This window comes from Eleginops maclovinus, chromosome 6, assembly GCF_036324505.1.
Source record: "Eleginops maclovinus isolate JMC-PN-2008 ecotype Puerto Natales chromosome 6, JC_Emac_rtc_rv5, whole genome shotgun sequence".
NCBI classification, from domain to species: Eukaryota; Metazoa; Chordata; class Actinopteri; order Perciformes; family Eleginopidae; genus Eleginops; species Eleginops maclovinus.
Window position 1 is genome coordinate 23,994,017 of NC_086354.1, and position 17,190 is coordinate 24,011,206.

Below are 17,190 nucleotides of genomic sequence, written 5' to 3' on the forward strand. Positions count from 1 at the left end.
ACGGTACGATCGTTATTTCACAGCGTAATGAAACTCCCCGCCAATTCACTCGAGCGTGACCAGGGTGGCTGACTTCACGGTGTCACTCTTAAAACAATAAAGGTATCTCACACACACACACACAGACACACAGACACACAGACACACACACACACACACACACACACACACACACACACACACACACACACACACACACACACACACAGAGAGAAAGAGATATGAAGAAGGGAAAGGGGGGTGAAACTCGAGCCAACATGTAAAATAGGAAGGGAATAAACTCCTGTTTCAAATAATAATATTAAAGAGTCCTCTCCTGCTGATGTTCAGGTGTGTATCAGTATGTAGAGTCTCTACTTTAAAGAGTCCTCTCCTGCTGATGTTCAGGTGTGTATCAGTATGTAGAGTCTCTACTTTAAAGAGTCCTCTCCTGCTGATGTTCAGGTGTATATCAGTATGTAGTGTCTCTACTTTAAAGAGTCCTCTCCTGCTGATGTTCAGGTGTATATCAGTATGTAGTGTCTCTACTTTAAAGAGTCCTCTCCTGCTGATGTTCAGGTGTGTATCAGTATGTAGTGTCTCTACTTTAAAGAGTCCTCTCCTGCTGATGTTCAGGTGTATATCAGTATGAAGTGTCTCTACTTTAAAGAGTACTCTCCTGCTGATGTTCAGGTGTATATCAGTATGTAGAGTCTCTACTTTAAAGAGTCCTCTCCTGCTGATGTTCAGGTGTATATCAGAATGTAGCGTCTCTACTTTAAAGAGTCCTCTCCTGCTGATGTTCAGGTGTATATCAGTATGTAGAGTCTCTACTTTAAAGAGTCCTCTCCTGCTGATGTTCAGGTGTATATCAGTATGTAGAGTCTCTACTTTAAAGAGTCCTCTCCTGCTGATGTTCAGGTGTATATCAGTATGTAGTGTCTCTACTTTAAAGAGTCCTCTCCTGCTGATGTTTAGGTGTATATCAGTATGTAGTGTCTCTACTTTAAAGAGTCCTCTCCTGCTGATGTTCAAGTGTATATCAGTATGTAGCGTCTCTACTTTAAAGAGTCCTCTCCTGCTGATGTTCAGGTGTATATCAGTATGTAGTGTCTCTACTTTAAAGAGTCCTCTCCTGCTGATGTTTAGGTGTATATCAGTATGTAGCGTCTCTACTTTAAAGAGTCCTCTCCTGCTGATGTTCAGGTGTATATCAGTATGTAGAGTCTCTACTTTAAAGAGTCCTCTCCTGCTGATGTTCAGGTGTATATCAGTATGTAGCGTCTCTACTTTAAAGAGTCCTCTCCTGCTGGCCGACTCTGTTTTGATTGGTCCGCTTAGAGATGTCCCGCCTCTCAGCCTATCAGGTACAATGTGTTGGAGCTCTAGCCAATAGATGTGTAATTGTTACATGGGGACGTCACCATGTTGAAGAAGTAAACGAAGGAGTCCGATGGAGGCATTTTAAATTGAAAATAACAAACAAATAAACAAAGATATGTTTTCTAACAGGAAGCAACATCTTAAAAACTGCTCGCACACAAACACAAAACCAAGCAATTAAGGTTTTAGAAGAGGCCGTTATAAATCAGACACACATTAACTAATTGAGTTTAGATTTCGTTAAATGAACACCAACAGAGGTATCTGTGTGAACCCTTCTTCCCCTAACCCTCCTACAAGTTCCTCAAAATAAACTCAGAACATCTAATTAGTCAAAACAGGAAGTGGAGGACTGGAAAAAAATCAAGGCAAAGAAAGTGTGGACATAAATATGCAAATGTGCAATAATGATGTGCAATAAAGCACAAATGTCCAGGTGACTCAACAACACGCCTTCATCACGGCTGTACATGCAGCCAGGTCTGCGTGCAGCGGCTGCAGAGCACGCCTGCAGGCTGCAGCCACTCTCGCGCGGGAACAGCGAGATGGATCTAATGTACACAGTAATGTCTGGCCTCAGGAAGCTGCTGTGTCCTATTTGCTGCGATGTTGAGATCATTTCGGAGTCTCGGTTCATTCTGCCCGTCCGGTGGGATCGTAGCCACGGGCTGGAATACAGTACCTGTTTGTCTTCACGCAGAAATAGTTTCTCTGTTGTTTGGGCACGATGCTAAAGTCCCTATTAATCTCACCTCAACTGTGTGTGTGTGTGTGTGTGTATGCTAACAGTAGGAGATGATGGATATGACTTTATTATTCCGTCAGATGGATGCAAACAACACAAAGCGGACACTTTTTATTTCAAGTTAATCAAGTTCAAACTTAGTCGTTTATGTTTTTGTTTTCAGGCTTTCAATTACATTTCAAGTGAAGACAAGTCAAATTACACTATTATTATTTGGAGTCTTCAAAGAGTGATTAAGTGTAGGAGTAACATCCAGAAGTTTTGTATCATCTAGACTTTGATGTAAAGAAACGATCAGGACAGATCTTCCATAGACAAAAGTGACAAGTGTGAAAAAACACTCTTCCAACGAGCTTTGAAACTCCAGAAATGTTTCAGAAACATAAAATGAAAACTTCTTTAACGGTATTTAAACGTAAAAGTTGCATCGATCAGTTTGTTTTCTGACCTTTTCTAGCGCTTATGGTAAATCATTACCTTAAACTTTCAAAACGATGCAAATGTATGTGCCAAAATATATTCAAATGAAGAAAATCCAAGTTTAAGTTTCCTCAAGATGGTCCAGATGTTCCTTAATTTGCATGTGATTTGGCACCTACATTTGAAAGTTTGCTCCTGATGTCCAGAGCAATTATGACTAGAGTTGTAGAAATACTTCAGTCAGGACCAAAGTGAAGGACATTGCGACCTGTTAAACTACTTTGATAAAATACGGAATCAAAATGTACACTTTATACATACAAATCTAAATCCTCACACTTCACCAGCAACAGATTAGAATAATCCTCCAAAAAGAAAAACCAAATCAACGAGGGAGAGTTCATTTTGTCCCTCCTCTCACGCTGCTGCTGTGCTCATTTACTTATGACAGACGACCAGCGGAGGCACGTGATAACACACCGCGGATAATCGTACAAAGGAGGCACGGCGGGGCTTTGGGGAGTCAGTGAGGTGAAATATTACAAGAAAAATGTGATTCCCAGAGGCTCAGCGGCACGCCACCTTCAGCCGGAGACAAACAAAAGGAGGCACAGCGACTCCATAATCCTCCCTAGGAGTCAGTCACTGGAAACCTGCATGAACAGAGGATCAAAAACACAGGGAAGGCCAGAGAAGTGATTTGATGTTGTGATATCTACAATAAAATGATGTCGGGGGGCAAAACAGAGCAATGATTTTGATCTTATCTTGAATTTTAAGTTTGAGGACGGTGAGTGGCAGGGATTAGACAAGCTGCTGGAAATTGGAAGTAAATGTGAAGAGGGGGAGATTATGCTAAATGTGAATTATGATGCAAATGAGTGAAGAGGATGCTTCCAATTAGAGCAGGAGGACTGGTACCAGTTACCAAACAACATACTGTACTGTTAATACAATCCAAGTTCAATGTATGGAGTTATATAATTACCATGTGTCATTCAGAAAGTGTCAAGCAAGAGGCCCCAAAAGAAAACAACCGTATCTCAATCATTGACAGTTGTTATGGGACATCCTGGGAAAGGGAGGTTGACGCCTCCGAAGGTCAAGAGACATTGACCTGCAGAGCTGTAACATGTTTACTGGACAGGCATGTAGGTATGTAGATTGGAATTTGGGTGTGTGTGTTCAAGGTGGGAAGTTTCCTATATAACCTGTACAATTCTTCCATCCATTGGGAGACACTACGCTTGGGAGCAACGTGGTGTTTCCACATTATTGTGCTTGTTACGTAACAATTCATCCATTTCTGTGTCCCTGTCTTCATGGGTTTCTATTGATTAATGTTGTGAGTGTATAAGGTCTCGGATCCACAACAGTACCTTTGTTTAACTAACAAAGGGTTGTATGTTACGCTCTACTTCTACTCCACTACAGTTATTTAACACCTTTAGTTGCTAGGCAGATTAGGATGAATGATGGTAAATATAATCAGCCCTTAAATCAGACTGTAGTTCACCTGCAGTAAATCCAGCAGCTACCCTGCAGTATACAAAGCCATTCAAACTAGCTGCACCTTTACCAGCTCTGAGAACACTTTAATGATCAATCATTATAAAACATATCAGAGATATTATTCTGAAATGGACCAATCAAACAATGACTACTTTTACTGTCGCTACTTTAAGTACATTTAGAGGAGAGTACTTTCTACTTTCACTGGAGGAACATTTAGAATACTTTTACTGTGACAGAGTATTCCTACACTCTGGTACTTCTACTTTACTCAAGTACAAGACCTGAGTACTTCTACTTTACTCAAGTACAACACCTGAGTACTTCTACTTTACTCAAGTACAAGACCTGAGTACTTCTACTTTACTCAAGTACAAGACCTGAGTACTTCTACTTTACTCAAGTACAAGACCTGAGTACTTCTACTTTACTCAAGTACAAGACCTGAGTACTTCTACTTTACTCAAGTACAAGATCTGAGTACTTCTACTTTACTCAAGTACAAGATCTGAGTACTTCTACTTTACTCAAGTACAAGACCTGAGTACTTCTACTTTACTCAAGTACAAGATCTGAGTACTTCTACTTTACTCAAGTACAAGACCTGAGTACTTCTACTTTACTCAAGTACAAGACCTGAGTACTTCTACTTTACTCAAGTACAAGACCTGAGTACTTCTACTTTACTCAAGTACAAGATCTGAGTACTTCTACTTTACTCAAGTACAAGACCTGAGTACTTCTACTTTTACTCAAGTACAAGACCTGAGTACTTCTACTTTACTCAAGTACAAGATCTGAGTACTTCTACTTTACTCAAGTACAAGATCTGAGTACTTCTACTTTACTCAAGTACAAGATCTGAGTACTTCTACTTTACTCAAGTACAAGACCTGAGTACTTCTACTTTACTCAAGTACAAGACCTGAGTACTTCTACTTTACTCAAGTACAAGACCTGAGTACTTCTACTTTACTCAAGTACAAGACCTGAGTACTTCTACTTTACTCAAGTACAAGACCTGAGTACTTCTACTTTTACTCAAGTACAAGACCTGAGTACTTCTACTTTTACTCAAGTACAAGACCTGAGTACTTCTACTTTACTCAAGTACAAGATCTGAGTACTTCTACTTTACTCAAGTACAAGATCTGAGTACTTCTACTTTTACTCAAGTACAAGACCTGAGTACTTCTACTTTACTCAAGTACAAGACCTGAGTACTTCTACTTTACTCAAGTACAAGATCTGAGTACTTCTACTTTACTCAAGTACAAGACCTGAGTACTTCTACTTTTACTCAAGTACAAGATCTGAGTACTTCTACTTTTACTCAAGTACAAGACCTGAGTACTTCTACTTTACTCAAGTACAAGACCTGAGTACTTCTACTTTACTCAAGCACAAGACCTGATTACTTCTACTTTTACTCAAGTACAAGACCTGAGTACTTCTACTTTTACTCAAGTACAAGACCTGAGTACTTCTACTTTTACTCAAGTACAAGACCTGATTACTTCTACTTTTACTCAAGTACAAGACCTGAGTACTTCTACTTTACTCAAGTACAAGACCTGATTACTTCTACTTTTACTCAAGTACAAGACCTGAGTACTTCTACTTTACTCAAGTACAAGACCTGATTACTTCTACTTTTACTCAAGTACAAGACCTGAGTACTTCTACTTTACTCAAGTACAAGACCTGAGTACTTCTACTTTACTCAAGTACAAGACCTGATTACTTCTACTTTTACTCAAGTACAAGACCTGAGTACTTCTACTTTACTCAAGTACAAGATCAAAAAGTGTATTTGTTGTTCTTGTTGTTTTTTCACGCTGCATCACATACACTAGGCCTTTATATAATCTGCATCAGCTCTTTGTTGATACTACATACTGTGTTTAATGCATTTTACATTAAAACAGAAGCCTTCATCATCATCATCATCATCATCATCATCATCATCATCATTATTACAGATACTTTGCATTATCCTGTTTTCACATTTTCCCTCAAAATGTATCTTGACATATTTGGTTTAATTAGAAGCTAGAGGTCTTCTCTTAGTCATACTGCACATGTAAATGGAAATACACTCAGCTGTAATTCACTTCATTTAGTTTTTATAATTCAGGCATTTTTATTCTTCCATAGGAGATAAAAGTGTTGCATTATTCCAGAAGCTGCTGCAGAAACACAACTGGAGCTTCTTTATAACCTACATTTCAATCCCTTAATGAATACTGCATGAATCCACAATGTGTGTAAAAGTACATTAATGCTGCATGCAAGTTGTGTGTTTATTTTACTGTAATTATTTTGAATGATTTCAATATATTTTATATTTGTATTGCAGATGTTTACTCATAACGTGCTATGTCTATAAAAAGTCTTTTATTGGACATGTTTACATTCACATCTTATGTTTTTAGAAATATCTTCATTTTCAATTATTAGAAAAAAAATCTCAAATGAATTGAATTATTTTGTATTGCACATTTAATTAACGTCTAATGTTTGTACAAATATAATTATTCTCTTTTATTCTTTTAAGTGCACATTCTTTCTTCAACTTGTTATATCTATAAATATATTTATAAATATATTTGTCACAAAATCCATTTTCCCCTGGGATTCTTAACGTTTTTTTACTCTGATTCTGACATTTGTTGAGATATTTCAGTCTGGACTAAAGTGGCAGACCATCCACCTTAGACCAACATCACCCTCCACACAGACCGGCCACACGGTATTACATTTAGCTGATGCTTTCCTCCAAACCGACGTACAAAAAGTGCAATAAACCAAAGACATTCAAACTACGGACAACAAGAACCGTGTTGACGTGCTGACTTCAAACACAGACATGCTTTAAAACTGTGTCTTTATATCACTGCCGCTGCATCACGGCTTGAACCGGAGCTCTTCCTCTCCTCATGATGTCACAGTCTGAACAGCCTAAAGCCAGCAGCAGCAGCAGTGTGGGGGGGGGGGGATCACCCGCTGTACAGGGCTCCACGCTGCAGAGCTGCACTCTCTATCCTCTCTGAGCATTCCTGCTTCAGACAGAAGAAGAAGCAGAAGCAGCAGGACAAACTACTGGAAGAAGATAAGGAGTCTCCGGTGCATGGGAGCAGAAACATGGAGAGGTCAGACGCGAAGGGGAAGTGCAGGAGGAAGAGGAGGAGGAGGTGCAAGGGCAAAGGTAAGAGCAGAGGTGTTTGGTGAAGTTGATGTGGCACGGTTTACTCTGACTTTAATGTGTCATAACATGATCCTCAACAGGTTCCTCTTCTCCTTTTATCGGTCTCAAGAGACTTCATTGTTGTTCTTTATGGCACTTTTATTACATTTAGTATATGTTCTGCTTAATAATTTAGCTGATGCTTTGTCAAAGAAACAAAAAAGTGGGATCTACAAGTCATCAAACTTCAGCTCCTGTATCGTGTCCGTATCCCAAACGAGTTGGACATCGCTACCATCCTCTTATAGTATTTTTCCAGCGACTGTATTGTCTTTAAAGTGACTTTATTATACATTTTGGAGGCAGAAATACCCTAATTATTTGAGTTTAACCTCAATGGACAGAGCCACATACTCACATTTTGAGATGATAGACAGAATCCCAGAAGGCTGAAACAAACTATTTCTAATTACAATTCAAATCATTTATTTTAACCAAATGTTTTTGAGCAACTTTAGCTTTTTTATAGTGGCTTTATGATACTTTTGGTGTTCTTTCTGTGCAGAAATGACCATATTGTTGAGTTAAACTTCCTTTGATTTGCCGATGAGGAGTTAAACTGAATCCCAGAAGTTAAAAATAAAGAATTTCTACGTTCAACTTTTTTGAAACAATGTTTTTTGAATATTTGGGTTTACTCGCAAGTTGTGGCGGGATACGTTTTATATACTTTTGGAACTCGGGGTCTGTTCCAGTTGGGTTAAATCAAGTGTATGTATAAAGCACCAGCTTACAGCTTCATGGTGTCAAACGGGCTTCAGGTTTCACGTTCTTTGACCTCTCAGAGGGTGAAAATACCTAATTGGACAGCACCGTGTCCGCTGTAATCATTTCATTTAATTTCCTGCCTTTTCAATTGGACAGCAAATCCCATTTCCATCAGCCTCTGCTGTTTAGCTCTTATTAGCAACTGTACGCATGCTAACAAGCAAGACCAGGATGTGCACGGTTTAGAAACGGCATCTTAACTTGTATTCAAGTAGAGAAAATTAGGTATAATGGGTATGCTGATTTTGTGTAAAAGTCAAACGTCTGGATTTATTGGAGATTAGGTTTATGGAAAGTGTTGACTTGCATCACCTTTGCTGACGAGATAAATTGTCAAACCAAATGTTTGCTTTATTTTTAAATACCTTGGAAATCACAGCAGCGTCAGTCTTATATCCGCTCATGCTGTGCAAAGAGACCAACACAAGCAGACCGACAGTCTGATAAACCTGAACACTCTGCAGTGCACTCTCTATTTACTCTGTGTCATGTATGTGCATTTAATGTCTCTGGTAATCATAATTACATTCGTCTGGGCGACAGGTCAGCCTTTTAGGATTAATCCGGCATTGTTCTGCACATGCAAATCCTCAGTAAACGCCGCAGATTACTCCTGATGGCTTTTGTATTAACTCCAACGGTTATTCAACGAGCGCTAAGCCTATTCCACTCTCATTAATGACCCATTGGTCCTTTTGTTTTGCATCAGCGCTGAAGTGAAAACTGTGTCCTCTTTGAGAAATCATTACTCAATGTAGCGCCTCAAATCCCGCTATTTTAGGGCCAGAATGCACTTAGCTAATGCTTCCTTTGCATCCAACATGAGATGCTCTTTTAAAGCCAGCTGTCCCAGCAGAAGGTGGCATCTTTTTCCCAAATCTCTGTTTACAATGCAGCGCTCTGAATGCACAGCAGGAGGGAAACAGTCCCTCTTTGTCCAACAATAATTCAGCAATGTTCGAAGTTTTCTCTGTGGCACTGTTGTTGGTTTGTCTGCATTAAGCACTTGACACACACTGCCTGGTCAAAAAAGCGGTCACACTCTAATATCCGTTGGACCGCCTTTAGCTTTGATTAGGGCACGCATTCGCTGTGGCATCGTTTCGACGAGCTTCTGCAACGTCACAACATTTATTTCTGTCCTGCATTATTTATTTTTTGATCTTGTATTGATGACGGGAGATTGGGACCACTGCGCAAAGTCTTCTCCAGCACATCCCAAAGATTCTCAATGGGGTTCAGGTCTGGACTCTGTGGGGTGAAAATGATGTCTCATGCTCCCTGAACCACTCTCTCACAATCTGAGCCCGATGGATCCTGGCATTGTCCTCCTGGAACATGCCTGCTCCATCAGGGGAGAAGAAATCCATGGATGGAATAACCTGTTCTTCAGTATATTCAGGGAGTCAGCTGACCTCATTCTTTGGGGACGTTGCTGAACCTAGACCAGACCAACTGCAGCACCCCCAGATCCCCCCCTCAGGCTGGTGACTTTTTTTTTTGGCCAGGCAGTGTATATTAGCCCTTGCAGATTATTTACATGCACTAAAGCCTATACTACACACTACATGAAAGGGAAACTGTTGAAATATAGTCATGAAAGTGTTGCATGCATCGCTGATTTGAGAGAAAAACTGAAAACAAATAAAAGGTTATGAATAAAGAAATGTTAAAGTAACCCTCTGAAGTAAAACAGGATTGCATTTGGTTGAAATTGTTATGTTTTCTAATCCTCTACGTTAGCTACCACCGTTGAAATAAACTCATGGACGTTTTGCTCTTCAGTCAATCGAGCATGCTTCTCTGATTTGTGTTAAAATAGAAGTCAAATTAAAATGTAAAAGTGACTTCCAACATTGTTTTATGTTCTGTTACTAAAATGATCCCTCACTGTCAGGGATTACTGGATAAAGTCTGTTGAGTACATAATGAAATGAAATCATTAATAAGGATTTTTCCATGCAAACAAATTGCCATTTGGCTTCAAAATCCCCTTCTGTTGGCTTTTCAGTCTAAATTTACAAACTGTCATTTGTTGGCTGTAAAATCCTGTCGGAGTAAAAAACATTTGATTGCCCCGCTTTTCTGTGTGGATTATGATTCTCCAACATGGAACAAACAGCTGCTGCCTGCGGTTTTCTGATGCCGTGTCACATATTTAGACATAAATTGGATGCATTTTTGGATAAGTGAGCTCCATCCTGCAGTCAAACTTAGTGGGGCATGTCAGTGAGCAATTTCACTGATGGATTCTGCAATCTCCACACTTCTCTTGGGCTCCGGCTTCATGGAAACATTAGCAATATGGTTTGTGTGCCCATTTAACTTAATTGTAGGGATGCTCAGCGGGGAAAAGTGCGATACTAAGTCTTTAAGGGTTAGGGGTCCCATTTCCTCTGCAGCTCAATGTGGAGAGAACTGCTGCTGCCAGAGTTTGAGTTTTGATCGCCTCTGGGACTAAAAACACGACAAAAAGTTAGATTAAAAGAGGGTTTATTCTGTAGGTGTTCTGTATGTTTCCTATCGTTTGTTTTTCTCATGTGCATCTGCTTTATGAACTAACCTCAAAGCACGGTTAGGGTTAAGGTTGGGTAAGTGAAAATGTATAACATGACACCAAATCCTCCTTTAATGCATGTCCAGACTTGGGTACTTCCTGAGTGAAGTTAACCAAATCCACAAGATGGTTAGTTGTTGGAAACCTTATAGTTGCATTGACAGAAAAGGTGCTTTTTCCGGGGCAGCCCCAAAACCCAAAGGCAAGGGGGCGTTTTAAGGTGTCGTTTAAAAAATGTTCTCGGTTGGGAAAAAAAAGGTTTCCTTTTGAGTCCCCAAGGGAAACAAAACATTTTTGTCCTCCAAAGACCAGCTTCAACAAAAACCCCGCCAAAAAAGGGCGTTTGAAATTAAACTAAAATTTCCTGGTTTTGTCTGTTTGGCTATGAGGGTTGGAAACAAAGCATTTCTTGTCTTCCAAAAAGTCAAGGACGGTACAAAAAAGCCCTTATAAAATCAATTTGGGGGAAAAGCTGTAAAAGGGGCCCCGGGTGTTAAGGGGGCCAAACATTCTCCGGAACCCTCCCCAAAAAAACTTTTTAAGTTCGGTAAATTTTTCAGTCCAAAAACCAAATATTGGTTGACGAACCAGAAACTTTGTTTTTTTTTTTCCTTTTAAGATAGGGTTTGAGATTCAAACAAAAAAACACTTTATAAAGGTTTAAAAAAATTACGAAAACCTCAAAATTAAAATTCCCCCCGAAATTTTTCCCCAAATCAACAGGTTTTTTTCTAACCGAATTGATGATGTTACTAATTTAAAAGAAAAAAAAAACCATTTGGGCCCCCCTCCAGGTAGAAAAGACGGAAAAGGGTTTAACCCCAAAAAATTTTCAATAAACGCTGTTATGGCCATGTTTTTTCCCTTTTAACTTTTTTTTAAATTTTGTTGTTTCGGAAAAATTTTCACCTTTTTAAAAAAGACTTTTTTATTTAAAAAAGGGGGAAAATGAACTCATTAGGTTCCCTAGAAAAAAAATTTGCCCTTTTTCCAAAAGGGGAAAAAAGGTTAGGAATTTCATAAAAAAAGAGAAAAACCATCTTGTCCCGATTTTTTTTTACTTTTTTGGACTTAAAATCCAATTCCATCAAACCCTGCCCCAAAACTGTAATTTTGTGGGGGGGTTACTTCCTTCCCCTAAAATTTTAACCTTGGGTTTACAAAGCCCCCAATTTTCTTCTGTCCCCTCCAGAAAAATCAGAGGGTTTAAACCCAAATTTTTCCAAAAAAAAAAAGGGAAACAGCTGTGTGGCCGAGGGTTAAGGCGTTGGACTAAACCAATGGGGGTCTCCCCCGCCGGTTCAAACCCTGCTCACAGCGTTTGAGGTCTTAAAATTCGGGACGATATTTGCTCATTGGGGGGTTGGGACTAAACAAGCAAACATTCTTGTCTCCCTCAAAAAGATCAACGGTTACAAATTTTCCATAAAATCAAAAAAAAACGGATGGCCGGGGGTTTAAGTTTTTTAAATGAATCCAATGGGTCTCCCCGCGCAGGTTCAAACCCTGCTCACAGCGTTTGAAGGGTCTCAAAACTTCTGGTGATGATTGTTCTCTTGAGGGTTGGACTGAACAGGCAATACTTTCTTGTTCCCTCCAAAAATCAACGGTAAACGAAATTCCCCATAAAAAAAAAGGGAAAACAGCTGGAGGCCGGTGGTTAAGGCTTTGACTGAAATCCAAGGGGGCCCTCCCCGCGCAGGTTCAAACCCTTACGTTTTTTGATGTTTTTAAAAGTTCGGAGCTTATGATTTTACTCATTGAGTTTGGACTTGAAGCAAGCAATCCATTTTTGTCCCCTCCAGAAGATCAGACGTTACCCGAATTTTCCATAAAATCAAAGAAAACAGCTGTATGGCCGAGGGGTTAAGGCTTTGGAAAAATTTCAAGGGGGTCTCCCCGGCGGGTTCAAACCCTGCTCACACGTTTGACGTGTCTTTAATTTTCGGACTTAATTGTTACTCATTGAGTTTGGGACTGAAGCAAGCAATCATTCTTGTCTCCCCAAAAAGATAACGGTTACCCGAGTTTTTCCATAAACATAAAGAAAACATTTGATGGCCGAGTGGTTAAGCTTTGGGCTGAAACCAAGGGGTCTCCCCGGCAGTTCAAACCTGCCCAACTTTTTGGGGTTTTTAAAATTCGGGACTTATATTGTTGCTCATTGAGGGGTTGGACGAAGAAAAGCAATAATTCTTGTCTCCCCCAAAGATCAACGTTACCCGAAATTTCCATAAACAACAAAGGAAAACGCTGTGAGGCCGGGGGGTTAAGGCTTTGGACTTGAAACCCAAATGGTCTCCCCGCCAGTCAAACCTGCCACAAGCTTTTAAAAGGGTTCTTTAATTCGACCCCTGAGTTACTATTGATTTGGATTTGAACAAGCAATACATTCTTGTCTCCCCCAAAGATCAGACTTTTTTTCCCCCGAGATTTCCATAAAACAAAAAAACACGTGATGGCCGAGGGGTTTTAAGGGGCGGGGGAATTTGAAATCCAAGGGGGCCCCCCCTCCCCGCCAGGTTCAAACCCGCTCACGCTTTTGAAGGGCCTTTAACTTCTGGACGTGATTTTTTTCTCTTGAGGGGTTTTGGACGGGAAGCACAATACATTCTTGTTCCCTCCAGAAGATCAGACGGTAACCCGAGATTCCCAAAAAAAAAGGGGAAAACACTGTGAGGCCGAGGGGTTTGGCTTGAAATCCAAGGGGGTTCCCGCCAGGTTCAAACCCTGCTCCACTTTTTGAAGGGGGCTTAAATTCGTTTCGCGTTTGTTTCTCTTGGGGGGTTGGGGACTTAAAGCAAGAAAACCATTCTTTTTTTCCCTCCAAAACACGGTTACCCAAATTTCCTAAAAACAAAAAAAAGCTGTGAGGGCCGGGGGTTAAGGGCGTTGGATTTAAAAATCCAAGGGGGTCCCCCCGCCCGGTTCAACCCTGCTCACAGCGTTTGCTTTGCTTTAATGTTCGGAGCTGTATGATGTTACTCATTGAGGGTTTGGACTTGAAGAAAGAATACATTTTTGTCTCCCTCCAAAGATCAGAGGGTTTTACCCAAATTTCCCATAAAAACAAGAAAACACTGTGAGGCCGAGTGGTTAGGGTTGGACTTGAAACCCAAAGGGGGGTTCCCCGCGCAGGTTAAAAAACCCGCCACAAGCGTTTAAAATGTCTTAAAATTTCTCGTTTCGCCTGATTGTTACTCTTTGGGGGTTGGACTTGAAGCAAAAATACATTTTTTCCCCTCCCCCCAAAATTCAACGGGGTTGCCCGAGGAATTTCCAAAAAACAACAAAAAAAAACACTGTGGGCCGAGGGGTTTAGGGTTGGTTTGAAACCCAAAAGGGGGTCCCCCGCGCGGGTTTGAACCCCCTCACAGCGTTTGACGTGTCTTTAATGTTCGGGAGCTTATGTTTGTTACTCATTGAGTTTGGTTTAAACCAACAATATTTTGTCTCCCTCCAGAAGATCAGAGGGTTACCCAATTTCCATAAAAAAAAAAGGAAACACTGTGATGGCCAAGTGGTTTGGGGGGGGGACTTGAAACCAATGGGGTCTCCCCGCCGGGTTCAACCCTCTAAAACAGCTTTAAAAGGGTTTTTAAAATTCTGGATTGTTGATTGTTTCTTGAGGTTGGACTGAAGAAAGCAATAATCTTTTTCCCTCCAAAGACAGAGGGTTCCCCGAGTTTTTCCATAAAAACAAAGAAAACACTGTGATCCCCGAGTGGTTTTTTGGACGAAACCCAAAGGGGGTCTCCCCCGCGAGGTTCAAACCCTGTCACAGCGTTGAGGTTTTAAAATTCTGGACGTTGATTGTTCTCTTGAGGGGTTGGAAATGAAGCAAGCAATACATTCTTGTTTTTCCCCCCCCAAAAAGACGACGGTTCCCAAATTTCCATAAACAAAAAAGGGAAAACACGTGATGGCCGGAGTGGTTAAGGGCGTTGGACTCAAAATCCAAGGGGGCTCCCCGCGCAGGTTTCAAACCCTGCCCAACGTTTGGGGTTTTAAAAATTTCGGGAGCGTTTTTGTTGTCCATTAGGGGGGGACTTTAAGCAAGCATTTCATTCTTGCCCTCCCCAAAAGTAAAGGGACGGTTTACCCAGATTTTCCATAAACAAACAAAAAAAAAACAGCTGTTTGGCCGGTGGTTTGGCTTGGGACTAAAATCCAATGGGTCCCCGCGCAGGTTTCAAACCCTGCTCACAGTTTTTTAGGGCCCTTAAAATTCTGGATTATGATTGTTTAATTGAGGGGGTTGGACTTGAAGCAAGCAAAATTTTGTTCCCCCAAAGATCAACGGTTACACAAAATTTCCATAAAACAAGAAAACGCTGTGATGCCGGGTTAAGGCTTTGGGATTGAAACCCAAAGGGGTTTTTCCCCCCAGTTCAAACCCTTTTTTCTCCCCCCACCCACTTTGACCCCCCATTAACTTCTGATTCCCTATTTTTATTGAGGGGTTGGCTTGAAGCAAGCAATACATTCTTGTCTCCCTCCAAAAAAACCGGTTTACCCCGAATTTCCCCAAAGGAAAACGTTTATGGCCGAGTTTTTAAGGCTTCTAAATCCTTTTTCTCCCCGGCATTTCAAACCCCTCTACGCGTTTTGCTTTCTTTTAATGTTCTGGACTTTTTTTTTGATTGTTCTTTTTGATTTTGACTTGAACAGCAATCCCTTTTTTTTTCCCCCCTCCAAAATCAACTTTCCCCCCCCCTTTCCAAAAAACTTTTTTTTAAAACATTTTTTATGGCCAGTGTTAAGGCGGTTGGAAATTTTGAAACCCAAATGGGTCCCCCCCCAGGTTCAAACCCCGCCACACGTTTAAAGGGGCCCTTTTAACGGATTTATGATTTTTCTCTTTTGAGGTTGGACTTAAAGCAACAATACATTCTTTTTTCCCCAAAAAAAAATCGAGGGTTTTACCCGAATTCCATAAAAACAAAGGAAAACAGCTTGATGGCCGAGTGGTTAAGGCTTGGACGAAATCCAATGGGCCCCCCGCGGGTTCAAACCTGCCACACGTTTGACGTGTCTTTAAGTTTGGACTGTAATTTTTATCATTGAGGGGTTGGACTTGAAGCAAGCAATCATTTTGTCCCCCTCCGAAGATCAGACGGTTACCAAATTTCCATAAACAACAAAGGAAAACCGTGATGCCGAGGGTTAAAAGGCTTTTGGATTTAAATCCAATGGGGTCTCCCCGCCGGGTTAAAACCCCTGCCACAGCTTTAAAGTGTCTGTAAACTTCCTGATTCGACTGTTTGTTTTTTGATGGTTTTAAACCGAATAAAATTTTTTTTTCCCCCCAGAAAACAAAAAAAAAAAAAAAAAACCCGTAACCGTTTTAAGGGGGGACAAACCAACCCCCCAAAACCTGCTCACCGTTTTAAAGTGCCCCTTAAAAACTTCTGATTTGTTGTTACTTTTAGGGTTTGGACTTAAAGGCAATACTTCTTGTCCCCCTCCAGAAGATCAACGTTACCCAGTTTTCCATAAATATCAATTGAAAACAGCTTGATGGCCGAGTGGTTAAGGCGTTGGACTTGAAATCCAATGGGGTCTCCCCGCGCAGGTTCAAACCCTGCCTCACAGCGTTTGACGTGTCTTTTATGTCTGGAGCTTGTATGATTGTTACTCATTGAGGGGTTGACTTGAAGCAAGCAATACATTCTTGTCTCCCTCCAGAAGATCAGACGGTTACCCGAGATTTCCATAAAGATCAGAGAAAACAGCTGTGATGGCCGAGTGGTTGAGCGTGGTTGGACTTGAAATCCAATGGGGTCTCCCCGCGCAGGTTCAAACCCTGCTCACAGCGTTTGAAGTGTCTGTAAACTTCTCGATTCGCCTGATTGTTACTCATTGAGGTGGTTGGACTTGAAGCAGCAATACATTCTTGTCTCCCTCCAGAAGATCAGACGGTTACCCGAGATTCCATAAACACAAATGAAAACAGCTGTGATGGCCGAGTGGTTAAGGCGTTGGACTTGAAATCCAATGGGGTCTCCCCGCGCAGGTTCAAACCCTGCTCACAGCGTTTGAAGGGTCTCTAAACTTCTGGATTCGACTGATTGTTGCTCATTGAGGGGTTGGACTTGAAGCAAGCAATACATTCTTGTCTCCCTCCAGAAGATCAGACGGTTACCCGAGATTTCCATAAACAACAAGGAAAACAGCTGTGATGGCCGAGTGGTTAAGGCGTTGGACTTGAAATCCAATGGGGTCTCCCCGCGCAGGTTCAAACCCTGCTCACAGCGTTTGAAGGGTCTCTAAACTTCTGGATTCGACTGATTGTTGCTCATTGAGGGGTTGGACTTGAAGCAAGCAATACATTCTTGTTTCCCTCCAGAAGATCAGACGGTTACACGAAATTTCCATAAATATCAATTGAAAACAGCTGTGATGGCCGAGTGGTTAAGGCGTTGGACTTGAAATCCAATGGGGTCTCCCCGCGCAGGTTCAAACCCTGCTCACAGCGTTTGAAGTGTCTTTAAAGTTCTGGAGCTTTATGATTGTTACTCATTGAGGGGTTGGACTTGAAGCAAGCAATACATTCTTGTCTCCCTCCAGAAGATCAGA

The 17,190-nt window shown here is 41.0% G+C and overlaps 1 protein-coding gene and 5 non-coding genes across 6 annotated transcripts in view; all 6 read left to right on the top strand.

The window, feature by feature from the left end:
- The first annotated feature begins 7,049 nt into the window (after positions 1–7,049).
- Positions 7,050–17,190, top strand: part of LOC134865838 (double-stranded RNA-specific editase B2-like) — a 31,098-nt gene continuing 20,957 nt past the window's right edge. Inside the window, exon 1 of the mRNA XM_063885588.1 lies at positions 7,050–7,247. Within this exon, the coding sequence (XP_063741658.1) occupies positions 7,184–7,247 (64 nt within the window). The 5' untranslated portion in view covers positions 7,050–7,183. The remainder of the gene's footprint in view (positions 7,248–17,190) is intronic.
- trnas-uga (transfer RNA serine (anticodon UGA)) lies at positions 16,127–16,208 on the top strand. Its single transcript has one exon. It is a non-coding gene; the product is annotated as a tRNA-Ser (tRNA).
- trnas-uga (transfer RNA serine (anticodon UGA)) lies at positions 16,346–16,429 on the top strand. The gene has a single exon. It is a non-coding gene; the product is annotated as a tRNA-Ser (tRNA).
- Positions 16,567–16,648, top strand: trnas-uga (transfer RNA serine (anticodon UGA)). Its single transcript has one exon. It is a non-coding gene; the product is annotated as a tRNA-Ser (tRNA).
- Positions 16,787–16,868, top strand: trnas-uga (transfer RNA serine (anticodon UGA)). Its single transcript has one exon. It is a non-coding gene; the product is annotated as a tRNA-Ser (tRNA).
- trnas-uga (transfer RNA serine (anticodon UGA)) lies at positions 17,008–17,089 on the top strand. The gene has a single exon. It is a non-coding gene; the product is annotated as a tRNA-Ser (tRNA).